This window comes from Barbus barbus (genome assembly GCF_936440315.1).
Source record: "Barbus barbus genome assembly, chromosome: 21".
In the NCBI taxonomy this organism is placed as follows: domain Eukaryota; kingdom Metazoa; phylum Chordata; class Actinopteri; order Cypriniformes; family Cyprinidae; genus Barbus; species Barbus barbus.
This window is the reverse complement of record NC_136749.1, coordinates 23,109,733-23,129,494: the sequence shown is the minus strand read 5'-3', so window position 1 is coordinate 23,129,494 and position 19,762 is coordinate 23,109,733. Positions and strand designations below refer to the sequence as shown.

Here is a 19,762-nt window from a genome sequence, read left to right as displayed (position 1 = left end):
GCATCGGTCATTTTCAAAACCGATGTGCCGATAAAATTATTTAATTTTGAAACGCGCTATTTGGCTCTGATGCAGCCTGTCTGAACTCACCACTCTGTGGCCTAGAGCAGTCTCCGCCCACAGCGCATCTGATTTGTTGAGAGTCAGGAGTCCGACCAATCAAGTGGAAGACTAAAGGCGCTCTCACACCGAAAGCGCTTGCTAACTGGTGCTGCTTCATTATGTATCAGTTATCTCTCAAAGGCAGCAGCAGACCTTGCACAAGTTGCAATAAATTACAATCCACTACACTGAAGTTGTAAAAACCTCAATTTTATCTATTTATGGTTTCCGAGATGGGGGAAACGCAGGGGGAATCGCGGAATCCAGTCATATGGAATTTACTGTATAACGCGGAGTCACGGAATTAGTCAAAGTTTGGATGAATTAATCAAAAGTAGGTCAGTACACTTAAATCGACTCATGATATGGGCTATCTGTAAACATTAAGCTGCAAAAAGACTATTTAAATATGAATTCTGCATGTTCGGCGTGTCTCTGTATATGTGAAAGGCACAGACGCGCGGTTTTGACACACACACACACTGAAGTGCGCGACGATCGCTGTGTTTTCCGCATCTGCCATGTCACTAAATGAGGACATAAATACATGAACATCATCCCCAGAACTGCTCTGAGAGTTACTTCATGAGCATTTGACTGTTTCGTTTGAGTAAAACGATCGTCATATCATAAATAGGCTACAGAAACTTAAGAGGTCCTCATGGCAACCCGTCAAAATAAACGTTCGGTTTATTTACTAATGCTACTAAATTATTACAACTTTTGTTTAAAAGAACAATCACACAATACGCTATTTCTTACATGTTTTAATTTTAATAGTAAACTCATTTGTTTGCCAAAAAATAGAGTTCAACTCTCATTTGATTAAAAGATAAATTAAATTAATGTTTTATGCCTTCATTTGCACTGCTCTGTAAATGAAAACTAATGGAAATTACTGTCACATAGGCCAAGACTAAGATACTGTCACATAGGCCAAGATTAAGTTACTGTCACATAGGCCAAGATTAGGATGACGGAAATTGGGACATTTCAATAATGAAATGAGTTCACGCCAAATGCAGGATGGATTCTGATTGGTTGTCAATGTGTTATATATATATATATATATATATATATATATAAACTTTTGAAAGTGATTCTATCTATATAGTTCATATTGAACCAAGTGAGCCTATAACAGGCTATTAGTGTTATAGTTTAAAATAGTTGTGGTCTTCTTCACAACTTCTACAATGGAGCTATGAAGACAATTCAATTATTTACACGTATTATATACATTGCGCTTTTTAAATTAATCAATTGATGTGCATTAGATGATGAATTGAATAGTCACCTCTTGTAGGTTATGATTTAGTCAACCGAAAATAATTAATGAAGAATTATGAGAGGTTATGCTATTACACATACATTTCTAACATGTAAATTATTGAAGCCAAATACTTACATTTCCCCAAGCTGTTTAGCTGTAGTATTTAGTATTCATAGGCTTAATCATGAAGCATACAGTGGCCCCACTTTTAACTCTCTCTTTATATATTACCCTTATTGTAGATGGATGCATGGGGGAAGACAAGAGTAAGAAGTGCAACCAACACTAGGGAAGGCCGTTTTTGTCAGAGCCCTTGTTATTCTTAATTTTGACATTCATTTTAATTTTTACACCAGACATATCGGTTCAATATATCGGGTATCGGTCTACTTGGTCTGCAATAATCGGTATCGGCATCGGCCCTGAAAAACACATATCGGTCGACCCCTAGACTGATATCTAGCGGTCGGGATATGAACTCAAAACGAAACAACTGTCATGAATCTTGTATGATTATTTTTTTTTTTTTAAATATCGATATTCCGTTTTGGAGAATCGATACAGTATCGCCAAAAAAAATATTGCGATACGTGTATTGATATTTTCTTACACCCCTACATACGACTCAAGCTTAAAAAAGGAGTGATGTTTCGTACTATCTTTGATCCCCGGGACGGAGAAGAAATTTGTCAACTAGTGGTTCCAGAACCCTTGCGTTACAAAGTGTATGAAAGTCAGCATGATCATTGTGGCCATTTTGGAGAAAGAAGCATGCTGGAGCGCATGAGGCAGAGCTATTACTGGCCGACAATGAGTAAGGACGTTCAAAGCTGGATCCAAGGATGCAAGAGATGTGCCCTTGCGAAGGATGTTTTTCTTCAAATTCGAGCCCCAATGACGTGGACCAACGTAACTGCACTGCTGGAAGTCCTCGCTATGGATTATACTGTATTGGAGGAATCTGTGGGAGGATATGAAAATGTCCTCGTCTTAACTGACATGTTTACTCGTTTCATGGTGGCAGTGCCAACCAGAAATCAGACTGCCCACACCACAGCAAAAGCCCTTGTGTAGCATTGGTTTATCCACTATGGCTGTCCTGCACGACTACATTCCGACCAAGGTCTATGTTTCGAAGCCAATGTCATCAAAGAACTGTGTAAAGTCTATGGAATCGGAAAGAGCCGCACAACTCCGATATCACCCGCAGGGTAACTCCCAGTGCGAAAGATTTAATAGAACCATGCATGACATGCTAAGGACGTTACCCCCGGAAAAGAAAAAAAATTGGAAACAGTATCTACCCGAGTTGGTTATGGCATAGAGTAGCCGAATCCACGCAACAACTGGCTATTCGCCATTCTACTTAATGTTCGGGAGGGATGCCAGAATGCCGATGGACCTCCTTGGAGGACAGTGGAGTTGACAATCTCGATGACTGGGTGAAAAACCATCATGACAGATTGAAGACCGCTGTTGAAGTAGCTTACTCTGCAGCACAGGAGGCTTCGAGACGAAGAAAAAGAGCCTATGATCGTAGATCGTATGGCGCACTTATGAGACCTGGTGACCGTGTTCTGTTACGGAACCATTCACATAGGGGAAGGAATAAGATACAAGATCATTGGGAACCCTTGCCTTACATTGTAGTGAAACAGAATCACGCAGACACTCCAGTTTACACAATTCGCCCCCAGAGAAAGGGGGCCCATGTAAAGTTGTACACAGGGATCAACTCAGGCATTGTACTTTTCAGTCACCCCATCCACCTCGTACATCTAGACATGAATCTAGAGCACACACAGGTCAGGGACACACTGATTCAGAAGATCCAGATGTTCTTGCAGTCCCTGTTGTTACATTTGCACCTGCTACACCCACAGACACCCAAGGTAGAAGGGAAGATGGGGTTGAATCAGACATAGGTATCAGGGACCATGACAATGAAATGTCAGCTGATGATTCAGTAGATCAGTCTGTACTTGAGTCCGTAAATTCAGGTGGTTCTGAAGCTGAAAGTGAAAATAAAAGTATTCCTGAACCTAGACGTTCACAGCATTTGAACAGAGGTACTTTACCTGTTAGGTATAAGACTGACTATGTCTTGAAATAAGCTTATGCAAACCTGAAGGTTTTGGAAGTTTCTTGTAACGTGTATGTTTTCCAATCTTACTAATTGAAAGCTTTTCATTGTTGTACTGATGTTTTTTTCTGTGGAAAAATGTTTACCTGCTATTGTTTAGCAATAGTTGCTGAATGGAAGTCCGGTGGTATGGCAGGGTTTAGCAGGGGGGAATGTAGGGGATTTACAAATTCTATTACGTGGAGACTTTTATTTTGACTGGTGTTACGGGCGCCGCCATTGTGTGTGTTCACAAGAGAGAAGCAGAACAGAAAAAAAGGCTGCTACACAAGGAAGAATGTGTTGGTCTTCGGGTAGTTTATAACGGGAAAAAAAGTTATGTTTAGACCCGTGAGAGACATTGGAACTGTGTGATGCTGCTTTAAAGTGTCTGATTGTGCTAACGAGACAGTTATCGAAAGTAACAGAACGAGTTTTCTTCATGTTTGCACGTGAAGCTGTGAAAAAGGCCTGCTAATGTAAGTGCTGTTACTGATCGTGTGAAGAGGATTCGCAGAGTCGTTGGATAGGGCCGTGTATTGTTCGTCTTCTCAATATGCCTTCGTCAGCTGGGATTGCGGCCTCGTGAGATCAAGCTGCCTTTGTCAGGATCTCGGGGACAATCGCTGGGAGTTATTGAGTAAAGAGACATTACCCTGCCATCCACGGGACATCATTCAACACTCATCCAGTAGTGATGTGCACTATTTTTCTCTTTTTCTACTTGAACACTGGTAAGCAAACTGCTGTTTTCTCTCAGAACTGAACTGCTGAATAATACAACTATCGTTCCTGGAACTGAGTAGTGAGCTTTCCTGGAAAGGGGTTCATAGACTGTCTTCTGTGTGCATTTGTGAACTTTTTGATACTAGAGCACAAGAATGGACAGAGTCTAACTTTTTCCTTCTTTTTCCTGGATTTCTTATTTTTGAATTGGACTTTGAACATTTTGAACAGAATTGAAGTGAACTTTGAAGTGAACCAACTGATTTGTTGATTTTGTACTTTATTTTTTTTACTTACGTATTTCATTCAAAGTTGATTGAACTTGTAATTGATTCTCTCCTTTTGTAAAACAAAACCAATCAAAATTTATTTACATAAACATTTTATTGGTGAAGTCAAAAGAGTTTGTTGCTTTGAGTCGCTTATACTAAGGAGTGGGGGCGTCTTACCTGTCCTGTTAGATCTGGGGAGGGTGGGTTTTTGCAGACAGTTACATTTATTCCTGAATTTCTGCACAGACGGTGGATTTCTGCACAGGTGGCTGCCATGTACTAAATGAATCCTGAAGCCCACCTCGCCACATCTTGAGCATTCATATATTGCAACACGATAGGCACAACATACAAGTGACACTTGTACGAAGACTAAAAGCATTGGGTGGGGGGACTAGGATCCTGTCTCTCACTCAGTCTTCCTTAGATTAAGTGCAAATTATCCCCCACAAGGTGGTGGCATATTCCCCTCCACCACACGAAGGTCAGATCTATTTGTAGAGTTTATGGCTCTGTCTGACGGCCATAAAGACATAATCCATTATGACCACCTGAAAAAATATAAACAACATTTTAGTAGGAGCTTCATGCAGTGAAGTGTTTTTTTCAGCTATTGTTTCTAGACCTTTGCAAGTGTACACAAGCGTGGAAAAATGGAAGCAAGATCAGCTTTATTATTTGTTTAAAAGTTCTAGATAGATAACGAATTGTTTGTACAATACATTTTCAACAATAAATTATCTTAATATAAATGATCACCCATTACCTTATGCAAATGTTTGACTTTTCATAAACTTCTTAAACAAATAGTCCCCAAAAACTTGCAGATTATAGAATTCTTTCTTAAGCTTGTGATCCATTTCAAGAAATGAAAAGCAACTGAACACTTTACTAATAAATATTTAATTATTAGCAGAATCAAAAAAGTTATTTATCACTAGCCTACTAAAAATACTTTTGGGACATTTTACATCACATTATCATTACCAAGGTGGACATTTTGGATGTTTTTAGGTACTAGGATGAGTCCTATTGCAATGCATTTTTGATTTGCATCACATAACAGCCCCATACCAGTTCCTGCTTCATCTCAATTCTACTCAAACTATGGCTAGGCAAAATTATGAGGTGAATAAAATCTGGAAGCTATTGTTCATCAAATCTCCTTGAAAAAGAGACAAAGGAGCCAAAATTGCATTGATCAAAGTTAACTTCCTGTAATTGTTCATCACACAATTTATACTCTGAAAAGACCAAGCAAAGCCTGTGAGAGATCTGAGAGATTATCAAGATGAGACGCACAAGTTTATGAAGATGGGAGCGTGACAAGCATTCATAAAGACAGGGCTGTGATTTCATAATTTGTTATGGAAATGTAATGAATAATTCATCGTCTGCTGGACTGTATGAATCATTCATTCTCTAAATGAATTTGATTTCAGCAAACTTCAGAATTTAAGACACAAAGATGTTGTTCTGCTCTTAATCCGACACAATGCCAGCAGACCACTGAAAGCTTGGCAGCCAGCATCTCAAAGGAATAAATAAAATTTCTGGCTGCGACTCAGGAATCTCTCATTTTCCTAATGACAAGAGCCCGTTTCTACATCCCAATTTGCACGTCTCCCATCCGAAAGGCCGTGCACACAATGAGGTGAAACTAGTCATTCCGTGTGCTCCAGTTATTGGCTGCAAAGAGAGTTCGTTCATATCAGAAAAATTAGATGAGTGCAGGTACTTGGTGGTGACGACATCTACCCATTTCATCAAATTAAATTTATTACAATAATACTAACATGTTCAAGGACAATGGAGATACTTCTATGTCCAAGATTACTCTTATACTATAAAAACCTTTTTGTCAATTAAAACATTGAGATAGTGGACGTAGTGTTGGTATCCTTTTAAATGGATAAGGATGAGCTCATATTTGATACAATCTAAACATTTTGTTACCATGTGAGTCACTATTTTCAATGACCTTCAAGGATGTTTAATAATTAATAAGAGCTCTCCATCATTCTGTCTCTTTTAGTCTCTATTAAAAAAAAAAAAAAACATTTCTCCATATGCCCTAAAATCTCTGTCTTATACTGTATGTATTTAAGAGGCTGAGTTTAGCGGGGTCTTTGTCAGAGTATTATTCCTCTTTTTTCTATTTAAGAGCTTTCTTTCAGACATATACCTCCTTATCTGAGACATTATTCAGAATAACATACTACGATACTATTCTTTATTGCTGCAGTATATAATTCTGTGCTCACTAGACATATTTTCTATATGCAGCCCAACTTTCATCATGATGGATGAACTGGAATATCAGTTGTGATTCTGTTTCTCTTTTATTTTTAATAATTAAAAATAAATTATTCATCTTACTGCAAAGACTTGTGACATTTTTTTAATGCAGAATTGCATTAAAATGTATAAATTGCATTAAAATGTATAATATTAAGATGATATTTGGAAACCACTTGCTGAATTAAACTGCAATGTTGATTCCATTCTGAACATAGCCTAAAATGTACAACTCCTGGATCACATAGCATGTGACCTTGGATCACATGTCGTGTGACAGACGTCTTTAGCTCTGGGCAGCAATGATTTCAGCCTGAGCTCAGTTGTAATTGAGTCACTGTGCTCAGCACCAAGGACAGCTCCTCCCTTCTCTACCTACTCGGGTTCACTTACGTTGTCTGTATTTTTAACAAAGACACTGTTACCGAGGTTCTAATAAAGAATGAAATGTCCTCGGCATCTAAGCAGTTACAAAATCCCCAACAATAACCAGTATCAAGAATAACTACTTTTTTTTTTTTTTTTTCAGCCACCTGCCAAACTAGTAACTTTAGCTCTGTCAAATTTTCGAGTGCTTTTTGTGTGTCCTGTTATTTAATACATTTACATTTCAAAAGTTTGGGTCAATAAGATTGATTATTTATTTATTAATTTTTTTTTTTTTTTTAATGTTTATTTAGCATTAATCTAATCAAAAGTCACAATAAAGACAAAAAACATTCAAATGCTGTTTTTTGAATTTTATATTTATCAAACAAAAATCTTGAAAAAAAAGCATATTAAACAGCACAACCAATTTATTTTTCTTGAGGACCAAATCAGAAAATTAGAATGATTTCATGTGACACTGACGACTGAGTAATTGCTGAAAATGTAGCTTTGCCATCACAGGAATAATTTACTTATATATATATATATATTAAAATAGAAAAGTTATTTTAAATTGTAATAATATTTCACAATATTACTGCAGTTTTTGATCAAATAGTTCATATTACGACTCCGTACTTTTTAACAGTAGGGTAACAGTCATCTATTCATATTAGTCATCTGAAACGTTCAAAATCAATGCAATTTTTTGTTTGCACAACATGCTCACCTGGCTATATAGGTCAGCAGGTACACAGGTGTGTGTCACGTAAAATTATTTTCCAAGTTCATTTCCTTTTGGCTCCTTTAGGCTAAAGTGGATGCACGTTGACCTCTGGGAGGCAGCTGGTGAGAATAATAACCTTAGTGGCACAGACTGCCAGACAAGCATCACCACCTGGTTTCACATCCCTGGTTCTGAGAATCTGCCTGCCTTCCAGGTCCTAAAACAAACAACCAAATTTTATACGTGTTTGTTCCTGTATTACAACTCATTATTGCAGTTTAGAAATAATCATGTAATACATTTTATTTATAATTAGGGACTGATACACCTTTAATTTGCCTTTATTCTTTCTTACATACAGATGCGAGAGCAGAGGTATGTGACTGCAGGTTTGTTGTTGTTACGTGATGTTATTTAGTTCCTGCGTATCACTCTGTGTTACCACCTGCTCCAAACAACATGAGGATATATTGGTGAGCCACAGCATGCTTCTGTACATTCCAAGGTGACTTGATTGATACCCAAGGCTCTGAAACTCAATTTCGTCCTTGGCAATGCATGCAGGATTGGCTCAGCTGGCAGCTGACGGTATGGAAATCTCAGAGGGGCATGCAGCAGAAAATAAGCTGTGCACCCTTCTGAGATTTCCGTCCTGTTGAAAATAGTTCAAATTGACTGCAGCATACAGCTACTCCACCTATGTTCATAAAGTCTGCAGTGACAGATGGGAATTCATGATTGTGCACCTACTCCCTGAGCTGAGCCTCCACCAGTCTGGGACATTAATCTCTGGCTGAGTAAGCCCCACTTCTCTGCAGACTCATCCGTTAAATGGGAACTTGTCTGGCTTTGAGCCGAAGTCATCCTTTGTATCAGTCAACACAATCGCACGTATCTGTGGAAATAATATTGATTGTTTGTTTGTTGTCAAGGAGAGATCGGAAATGCTAGTCAGGGATATTTTCTGAATGTGCCTTGAAACGTTTAAAATAAAGCAACATGTTGATGAGATATTCTTAATTTTTTTGACTGATTCAAGTCTTCAGCTTTTAATACCCACAGAACAGTAGCCTATACTTTTAAAAAAAACGGGCTATATTTTACTATGGATGATATAGTAGTAATAAGTAATGTAAAGGTATGTTCTTATGTTAAGGTATGTAAGAGCTGAAGAGCTGATAAAATGTAAAAACTGTAACTTGAATGCAATGTAGGTCGCTTTGGATAAAAGCGTCTGCTAAATGCATAAATGTAAATGTAAATGTAAGGTCATTTTGAAGAATATGATCTGGTGTAGGCTGGTTGTGTAAATTAAAAATATACTATACAGGAATCTTTCAGCTTTCACAGGACCACAGAGCAGACGGTGTAGAATGGGTGTGGTTTGCACAGTCGCTTCTCCTTACTGGTTGTAGTAGGAAATATCTCCAGGTTGTAGTTCCCTGTCATACGCTGGTGATTTGTCAAGAAAATAATTACTTTTCGCTTCCGCGAACTTCATTTCCCATGATTCCAATACAATTTTAAACCTCTTATGATGTACTTGAAAACGCAAGAGTGATGTAAATTAACGAGGCGTAGAATTTACAAATCTTACTATGGCGAAGACTTGACTTAATATTCATAACCCGTTGCTTCGCCATTGGAAATTTCGAAAGGAACGTCACCAACACCTAATTAAAATTCAATGAGCAATCATTCGCTATAGGACATCAACTAAGATACGTCAGCGCAATCGTATTAATATGCATACTCAAACACTTCCCCATAGGAAGGTTGCTGAGAATCGTCATCACTCCCTAATGAATATTCATAAACAAGCCTTTGCCATAGTAGAATGAGTATTTTGGCTATCAAGAGCTCAGTTCATCTTTAAAACGGAGCGTGGGAGGGAGAACGGCAGAGAGCAGCAGCCGGGAGGCCAAAATGTTCCGCAAACGAGAAGGTATTATCCAAGAACATTTGTTTATACCAAACAAACAACGTGCGATTTGCATCTAAATATAGTAAGATGTGGAATGTGTTCTGTTTGTGCCGCTTTCTTTGCGGGATATTCTATGACCTACTGATGAGAGTAACGATGCAGCCTGATGGACACGTGCCAAAACTATTTATATGTGTATATCGGGTTAGCTATTGCAGATGTGATGATTTGTGGGATGACTTTATTGTCATTTTTTTCCCCCCCGAGTAGTAGCTATATATAGACCAATAATATTCACACTTTCCCTGTTTATCGGTTTCTTTAATGTTGATTCTGAAGATTGAAATTAATTTACATGCATTTCAAAACAACTTTGTATAAATATAATAAAACGAATTAAAATAATATGGATATTGGTTATTAGACCACTTACATGTAAAAGTACTGATACTGATATCGGTCTTAAAAATATATAATCGCTCTACTGTGAACCATGAGCCATGCGTTTTAAAGGGACTTACAGCTTATCTTGGGTTTTATACGGATTGCTTTGCTAATTGGATATTGAAGAAGTAGGGCTAATCAGTAACTTTAATCGTCTTTCATTAGAGGCAATGGATTTCGTTCTGTTGCTAGACCATTGTAGTGTGCATAAATAGGTTAGAGCAGTAAATAGTATGCATGAGTCACAGTTGTGCTTGGGACACCTGCTGTAGTACACTTGACTGACCTACAAAGGAAAATCCAGTAACACTTTGTGTATAAGTGTAAATCTTGTCAAAAACCTGTTCGAAGCAAATCAGATCTCTTATAATTGGTCATGTGACAACTATGTCTAGAATTTGAGAAATTTCTGAGCAAAGTCCAGTAACGTGTACAGAAATGCTTATCACATAGTATTTAATAACATAGTTTGTCAAGAACAAATAAGAATTTGAATTGTAATAGCATGCAACAAAGGTAAACAGCAACAATTGTGCGACCATCTGTGGTCTTAAATAATTATTATTAAAATATCATAAAAAACATGTTTTTGTTGCAGTATGCTAATTAGTTATTCTGTGAAAAGCAGGAGTTAAACAAAAACCTGTTCTATCAGACATTTAAATGTATAGATTTTTATTATTTAAAAAAATAAAAAACCCTATTCATTTGTCACTAGTTTCAATATAGATGCTCTGTGAGTTGAATTCTCATCTGAAGTATTGTAATTTATGTGTTTATAGGTATAGTGTGGATGGCTTGATGCGGCAAGAAACCAAAGTGATCCGTGGGAGTGGATCTGATGGCCTCGGTGGAGTTACTCTACATAGATAATAGAGGGGGAAGACCTGATCCCCCCGGGGTACTGGATTGGTCTTCTAGTCCTCTTCATGTTCACAAGCTAAACAGTTCAGTGGAAGAAGCTTCTCCCACTCTGAAGGCGCCTGCCTGTGAGGGACAGTGTAATTCAGCACCAAGGACGGCTCCTGTCAGAGGACAACATGGCCAGCACCGGCATCAGCCCACAGAGAAAGTCAGGGTGTGTTGTGACGAGGAGCTGGAGACCTCGTTCACTTACGTCGATGAAAATGTCAATCTCCGGTTGGCCACCCCAGACACAAGTGAGAAAAGCGCCCGCCATGCGGCTTCACTCCACGACTCCTCGAGTGAAATCCGTCCCGAGGGCCTCCAGGAGTTGTCGATGATGTCCGACATTGACCTCAGCTCAGAGAGTTCGGGGAAATCCGTGGATTACGGATTCATCAGCGCAGTCACGTTCCTGATCACCGGGATCTCGCTGGTAATCATATCGTACACAGTCCCTCGTGACGTCAGAGTGAACCCCGACAATGTCTCTGCACGTGAAATGGAAAGACTCGAGAATGAGAGCGCCAGGATAGGCGCGCACCTTGACAGGTGTGTTATCGCTGGCCTTTGCCTTCTCACTCTAGGCGGAGTGGTGCTGTCCACACTGCTAATGATTTCAATGTGGAAAGGTGAGATGTACAGAAGGAAAGCCTTTGCTTATTCGAAGCACTCCACAAAGCTCTACGGTTCGATTAATTTAAGAACAAGATCGAGTCCCAGTCGCTCATCGCCACCACATAGTTTGGTCGAGGAGGAGAATGGCGATGCCATTAGTTGACTGTTTTCTCCATTTTCTCTATTGGACTGCCAAATGTAATGTTGACCTTTCCAGCATGGCCAAAAGAGCTTGTTTTTCAACCTTTTGTCAGTGACAATTGCTTACTGATGCAGAAAAACATAATATCACATAACAGATTTCTCAGGCTTCAGAAAGGCACAGCATGATATAATTTGTATTAATCATAAAGCAAGTACATTTTTGAATAAATAGAGGTTCGAACTTCAGGTTGTGTGGCAGGAAGTATAATGAGGTTTCTGACAGTATTCAAACACTTACTTTCCAAGCTGAAAATAAGAGATCTAAAAGAAAAGAGTCCTGTTGTACAGAAACCTGCTGCTAATACTGACAATCCTACTGCCTCTTTCTTACTCCTTCAGAATACTGAAATGTTTCCACTTCAGCCATTTCCTCATGTATATAGAGTGATTGAGGGCTACAGATTCTGGTTTAGAGCTCTCTGGTGTATTCGGATCCTCAGAAAGCATTGTTCTGTGTTACACTGAGAAAATTACAGCGTATAATTGGGATGTTTTTACCATTATTTTCTCATATTGTCCTTGTTAGTTCATGTGTGGAATGGGCCATGCAGATATCCAATACTCCCCCTCCCCAAGTGCTAAAATATTTTATAAATATTTAATGGAGGAAGCTGCCACACAATGATTTGCTATCTTTTGGAAATTTAAATCCATCTCTCTGAGATAGCAAAGCATAACTACTGTATCTTCACTGACACTGTACACACACAGTTGAACCTATAGGCTCTCAGTATGTAACAAGATATTGACACAAATGGGAAAAAAATAATCGCTCACAGGATTTTCCATAAGACTTACAATATAATATACATATAATCTGTATCAGTGCATACTCTAAAGATTATTGACAATTCATAAAACTCAATTTAAGACTCACTTTCTGATATGAAAATAAAATTATAGTATTCTTGATTTTGTGTTTAATTGCTTGTGATAAATCAGCTTGTATTTGACTGCAATAAGCGTGGCCACTTAATCCTGAATTTGAAATGTATCGTCTGTCTGACTCTTAGCTCTAAACTGTGTGCTTCAAACTGAGCAGTAACAAAAAAAAAAAGTAATACGTTTCTGAACGATTGTAATATGGATGTTGCGATTTTACAATTACTCCTCACAATGAGTGAGATCTAAATGCTAGTCCTATAAGAGATGAGTCATTGGTAATTGCCTACATTATCTAGGACGGAGCGTCTCAAAGGGAAATTAGAAATTTTAATAGAATCACTTTTAATGAGCGTATTTGAAAGCAGCATGTAAACGGAACACTTAGTAAGATTAGTTAGCCAGAGCGCATATTATTACCTGTCACAAAATAGACGCTAATAGGAGGTAACCATATCATCAACAGTATCGCGCGCTTTCTATTGCAGTTTGCAGCGCGCGGTAAGAATGACAATATTTTTTATGAACTTTCTATTTGCGCGTTTTTATTAGTAGACGGTAAGATTAGTCAGAGCGCGTAAGTTTACAGTTCACAAAATTGACGCTTACCTAACAGAAGTCACGTTCGGCAATGAGGTATCCATAACAAGTGTATGGCGCGCTTTCTAATGGAATTTGGCGCGCGCGGTAAGTAGGCCTAGACTATATAAAGCATAACTTGAAATATTTATTAACGAATGTACAATTTACCATTTACACGTTTTGACTCATTTTTATCGAGAAGTGGACAGTTATTTACAGAAAAAACACACTTTGCAGCCTAGTTTCTTTTGTAAAATTTGTGTTTCTGAAGTCCAGTCAATGCTGAAAATAGCAATGCTGTCCATTTCAAACCACACTGTCTTGTAAGTGTACACCTAGTATGTGACATCCATGACAGCTTGCCTCCATCAGCCATATGTTCTAAGAAATCTGGGTTCTCCTCCTTTCTCCAAGATCATACATGATTAAAGAGAATTAGGGTTTTTCTGGAAAATGTGCTTAGCACTGCAGACTTTATGGACGAATTGAATCAACTTAAGCACTTGCAGCGTTTCCAATAAAGACGTTTTTGTGCAGTTGTTTGTTGTACACTTCAACGTCTCAAGATGGAACGCATTAACCTCACTGGAAGCTTTTAGTCATCTGGTCCTATTCCCTCATTCACTAGCACAGGGATGCCACTTGTTCCTACAGAAATGCTACAGTATTTCATGGAAAGTTGAAGTGTGTGTTCTTGTACCCTTGGAAACCCTGTGGAAAATTTCCAGTGGTATTGATTTCTGAGAAGAGCACTCTACTGAGACAGCTTTAGGGATCTGACCCCAACTCTTGGCTGCGTTTCCCCAGCATTATTTTTAGTAGCAGGACAATGTAGGTATTTGTATGGCTTACCAAGGTTTATTAACATTAGACTTGATATCTCTTTGTAATGTAAATGCAATCCTTTAAGCTCTTTAGCTGAAATGGAACTATGTTCCCTGCACTCTGCGTTAGCACCTAGATTAGTTTCTCCCATCAGCTCTATTAGCCTGAAGCATTTGTCATTATGAGGTGGAATAAGGATGCTTCTAAAAGCCCACGGGAAATCTCCGAGGGGCCTCTTTGGCTCAGAGAGGGTTCTACCTGTCTGGATAAACAATTCTGATTCAATTGCAAAATGGAAAAGTCAAATTTGAAGGCTCCATGCACACTTGTTTGCAAATGCTACATTGCATTCAATGCTGAGTCAGCAAAGACATTATTGTCCCACTTGCATTAAAAGTCTCCAAATAGTGTCATTAGGAGTCTGTCATCACATAAGATATTACTGTAAGATGAATCATTAATAATATTTTGCTTTTAGCTTAGCAAACTGCATTCATTAGAAATGTACCTTTCTGAAACATTTGGAGCCTTTAAAACACCTGAAGAGGATAATCAAGGTTTTAGAATTCAATAAAAGTTACAAATCGTTGTGCTTTAGCTGGCATCCGATTCATTTGTTCTCATCTAAAAGGACTTTTATTGTTGAAGCTTACCCACAAAAGTGCAGCATGTTTGCTTTTCAAGATGGATTGTTATACATAATAGAAAAGGATGCCAGTCGGCAGCAGAAGCTAGTGTCTCCAGAACGGCTCGTTGTGGTCTGTCCTGGGAAAAGAAGGCTGTGAAGAAACTAATGGTCTGTTTAGATCAGACAAAAGGTGGTGAAAATAATGCCCTGCCGTGTCAACACTGATGAGAACTCGGAGAGCATCCGGAAATGATTGCCTTCATCACATTTCATTTGCGCTGAGTGTTTGGTATCTGTGGTGGCGTAAATAAGAAGAAACAAAAGTAAATCGACGGCAAACAGAGTTAAATTGCTGTTAATTTTCTCTATGCTTTCTTACATGGAATGCGAAGAAATCTTTTCTTCTTTTTAATTTTGCCTTGTTATATGGGTATGATTTTCTTCAGAAGACATTCAAGGATCAAAATAACCTGGAATTGGTTTCTCTAGTTAAAATGAACAAAAATAAGCAGCACATATTAGACCATCATCACTTGCAATAGAATGTTTTTAAACATATCTCAGTGTCAGTTATATTCTAAATAAAGGTTATTATTATATAGTTTTAACCTTACCTCCATTAAAAGTGCATGTAACCAAAACCACATTTTAATATATTCAAATTAAACTCGCCTAATCTTTTGAATGTATCTCCCACTAACGACCAGCAGGTGGCACCTTTAGATCTGTATAAGCAGAGTGCTGGATCTATAACTTAGCCTAGATTCACAGCTTATTTGATTTCATAAATTGCATGGTGATATCAGATCCTCTCTGTTATCAGTTTACAGACTTTTTATTTCACTCCCATGTGGTGAACGCTGCGATAGCAGATTTTAGATTAGCACATTTTTCGAAAGAATTCAGTTTTGCAAGTAAGTTTTTGCATGCAAGGTAACCACACTGTGGCCTATTGATCATATCAGACATAGCCAATGCAAACAAACAGCTTTAAACGCTTCCCGCTTATGCATCTGTAAAACGGCCTCATTACACGTAGCCCATGTAACTGCACAACAACCTTTTCCTCTCGCTGATCTTATTATAAAACACAAACACATGCATGCAAGGGAGGTGACCTGACCTCGCATCTCCGTGCGCCGGCTTTATATAGGATCGCTTGTGTTGCATCAAGTGTTTCTCTCCACCACAAGAACCCTCAATGGAGCTACAAACAAAGAGTTGAATTATTTATTCCCGTCGATAGATGTTAAAGGGTAACAGACCAGCAGGCATGTGTACGAGGGTTTCCTCTCACATATCGCAAGGATCAAGGCGTCTTTTGTTTGCATGTCACGCTCACGCACTGTGTCGAGGATTAGACTGCTGCGTCATGTTTTGTTTAGCTGTGATGTTGACAAGGTATGCGATGCCCTGCCTCCCCTCCTCCCCCTCGGTTATCTGTGGAGTGGAGAGGACCGTTTGCGGGAATCACTGGTGAACGATTGTATCTTGCCCGTTCTCGAGTTTCTCAGCTGCACCGAGAACTGATGCTGTGCCATCACTCTTAACTTTGGAGCCGGACTTTGCTTTCTGGCCCTGACAGTGGCTACTGTAAACACAGCAGGGGAACAACTGACGGATTGTGTATTTTGTAGTTAACAACTTCAAAAGACACACAGACAACAACAGTCAATCTACTGAGTCAATTGTCATATTTGTCTATATATTTTCAGCTGAGTTACACAAAAAATACATTGAGTGAACTGAACGGACGAACACGCTTTCAGTTGGTGAAATAGGTCATCTTAAGTCATGAAGTAAGCCATGATATTTTATGTTGATGTTAAACTTACAAATAAAAATAAAAATAAAAAAATTGCATAAAAATAAAAAAAAGTTTAGGAGGAAAAAATCTGCTAAAAAGGTTCTATTTGACCTCATTTTTATTTGTATTTTTTTAAATCAAGTGAAGTCAGTGTATAACCAACATGCAGGGACCTCTTTTGTTGGCATGTGACCAAAAAAAAAAAAAAAGAAATTTGAAAAATATTTATAAATAATATAGCCTGAAATATTTTGTTTTTCTTTCATTTTTCTATGTATTTTTATTTAAATAAATGTAATACAATTAAACTTAATTTTGATATTTTTCACAATATATGAAACCAGCAGTAACTTTTTAAAGTTGAATTTTACAAGGTTTCTCCTTTTCATCATCCCGCACACTGGACACATCTGTCATGTTCCAAAAGTATGTGTACATATCACACACACTCTCCTTCATCTCCTTAAATATCTGTCCACCCTATCTTTGCCTCACTCACACACACTAACACAAACTAAAATCAGGATCTTCAGAGGAAAGAAAGGAATATGTGCAAACATCCTCAACATAAAAGAGGCCACTAAAACAATGAGTTAAAAATGACAGAGATGGATTTGACCTGACATCATTGATAAACTTTTGGCTGGAAATGGGAAACACCCTTCCTGGTTTGTCCTGATTGACAGAATTTTTACTCCTCCCCTCAAGCTTCTGAATACCAGCTGTAGTAACTATGACCCAGGGTATGAGACACTTGAGGAGACGGTCTACAACATCGACACTGTTATTGAACTGAACTGAATCAAGACTAAATGACTTGCGTTGAATAATGACACTGTATTATCTTCTACTATATAGCTGAACTAAGCTTGCTTCACACAACATTCACGCTGTTATGGAACTAAACTAAATCAACACTGAACTAGATTGAGCTGAGTAAGGCACTGTTGTCTTTTTAGAGATGTTTTATAGCTGAAATTGTAATTGTGTTTCATAATGGAATCTGTATTAGATTAAGTGCTAAATAAATAAATACCTTGACTATCTACCTTTAACTTGTATTGTTCCATACCTGTATGAGTTTATTTATATAGTGGAAGAATAAATGAGATGTTCTGCGCAATAGAAATACTGATGTCTGCCATAACGCTCAAATCCTATTTGTGAGTGTACATTTTCAAACTTGGAGCATCAAGACAGGTTTGACAACAATAAATTGGTTTTATGTCTTTGTTTGAAAGCCCCTGGTAATGGGCACAGAAATCAGAGGTAGGAACATTCTTCAAAACATAAAAAGTCATACAGATTTGGAATGACATCTTGGTGAGTAAATCATTACAGTATCTACATCTTTGGGTCAAGTGTCCCTGTTTTATGTATCTAGAAACAGATTCCATTACCACAACTGAATGTTAAAGGATTCATTTGATCTTTAATTTGAAATTCCATGAGTTCCTACAGTTATTGCATGAACATGACCTGTCTGTGATATGACTACCAATTAATTAATCAAGCAATCATTTACTCACATTTGCCATTAGCTATTCGAATCCTTAAACTATAGGATAAATGATCCACCAAGCTTCAAGACAATGGGTCATCATGAAAAAAACTACATACACGCAACTTTCTCCATTACATAATAAATTACAATATTAAATAGGCTAATAACTGAAATCCAATTCTAGGATCCTACATAGAACAATGGGCTTGGAAAATGGATGGATGGCTGAAATCCAATTCTTAACCTAAATTAATGCAAGGTAGACTTTGTCTTGCAGTCAATTAGCAATGAATACCATCTCTGTGATAGCAAAACGGATGAAACATGACATAAGGAATGATAATTCATATGTCTACCAGAGCTCCACTGAGGAGGAAAAAGGTCTCCTTTGATTGACAGCATGAGCTTAATGCAAATCCCTACTAAATCTCGGTTGTTATTGGTTAGTACAGCTGGTCTGATGTGCCGCATCACTCCCAGAAGAGTCCCGCCACTGACACAGAGCTTTGAGAGTGTTTGATGGTGATTGTCCTCGAAACAGTATGGCTGATAAATCAGACAAATGAAAGAGGGAGAGTGTGTACTTGGTGCAACTGACAGGTGTTTGGTGTTCAGCCCATCTCGTTTCTTGTCCCGCTTGTTCAAGACTCTCTTAGAACAATGAATGAGTCACTGAGGTGAGAAAGCAAAGAGGAAAGAGGCTATGAGTCACCAGCCTTGTTTATAGATAAATAAAAGGACTCCCTCATTTGTCTGACCGTGCCAAATTGGAGGGTTCTTCTGTCTTCTCCTTTTGGCTCAATCTTGGCAGAAGTTCAGTTTGCGACGGAAGGGTTGGACGGCGGAAGGGGTGAGCTAAACAAATCTCCGTCCTGACCGACGTCCTCTTAGCTAAGGTTTGTCTGAGGCTCAAGATTTGTGTGTGTGTTGGGAAGGATGAGGATGACGTGATCCCCTTTATCCCAGCCAATAAAAGAGAGTGGCCAGCAAGATCCGGTTCTGTACGTGCTGTCAAATTCAATAAGGTAGTGCTTTAATGTTTTCTTTTAATCAACCAAATTGCATTATACACCAGCGGCTTGCTGTACCCCTCAACGGTGGCCTGACGGAGGAAAGGAGAAAACAGCAGGGGGCAGACAGGACACTTCGATCCTCCCACTTTGAAAAGCGGGTGGATATGATGTCCGACAGACGCAGGTGGGATTTCTAAAGAGTCATGCAAATACAAGTGTAGGTCAAATGAGTGTTTAAACCAGCTCAGTCCTCTCTTCTTCCGTCTGCAAGGGCGCCATAAACTCTAAAGGACTTAAGTGTAGGAAGAGACTAAATTTACTGCTGCTGGCATATGAATGTTAATAAAATATAAGTGTCTGAGATATGGTCAAGTGGTCAGCCCACTTGACACATGGAGCTGTGATGCTCATTCAGGCAATGTTAGTTTGAATCCTTGATCATATCCCACTAAGTTTCCTCATATTTCAACTTCTTAATAGTCATAACAATAAAAGTTGCAAAAAGGTCAAAATTAAGAATTGAGAATTAGCTGTACAGC

The 19,762-nt window shown here is 38.4% G+C and overlaps 1 protein-coding gene across 1 annotated transcript; it reads left to right on the top strand.

Moving 5' to 3' along the window:
• Nucleotides 1-11,032: 11,032 nt before the first annotated feature.
• On the top strand, nucleotides 11,033-12,887 carry LOC306887083 (transmembrane protein 74-like). The gene has a single exon (XM_079444567.1). It carries the CDS (start codon nucleotides 11,099-11,101, stop codon nucleotides 11,939-11,941), a length of 843 nt encoding a protein of 280 aa, XP_079300693.1. The 5' UTR covers nucleotides 11,033-11,098; the 3' UTR covers nucleotides 11,942-12,887.
• The last annotated feature ends 6,875 nt before the right edge of the window (nucleotides 12,888-19,762 follow it).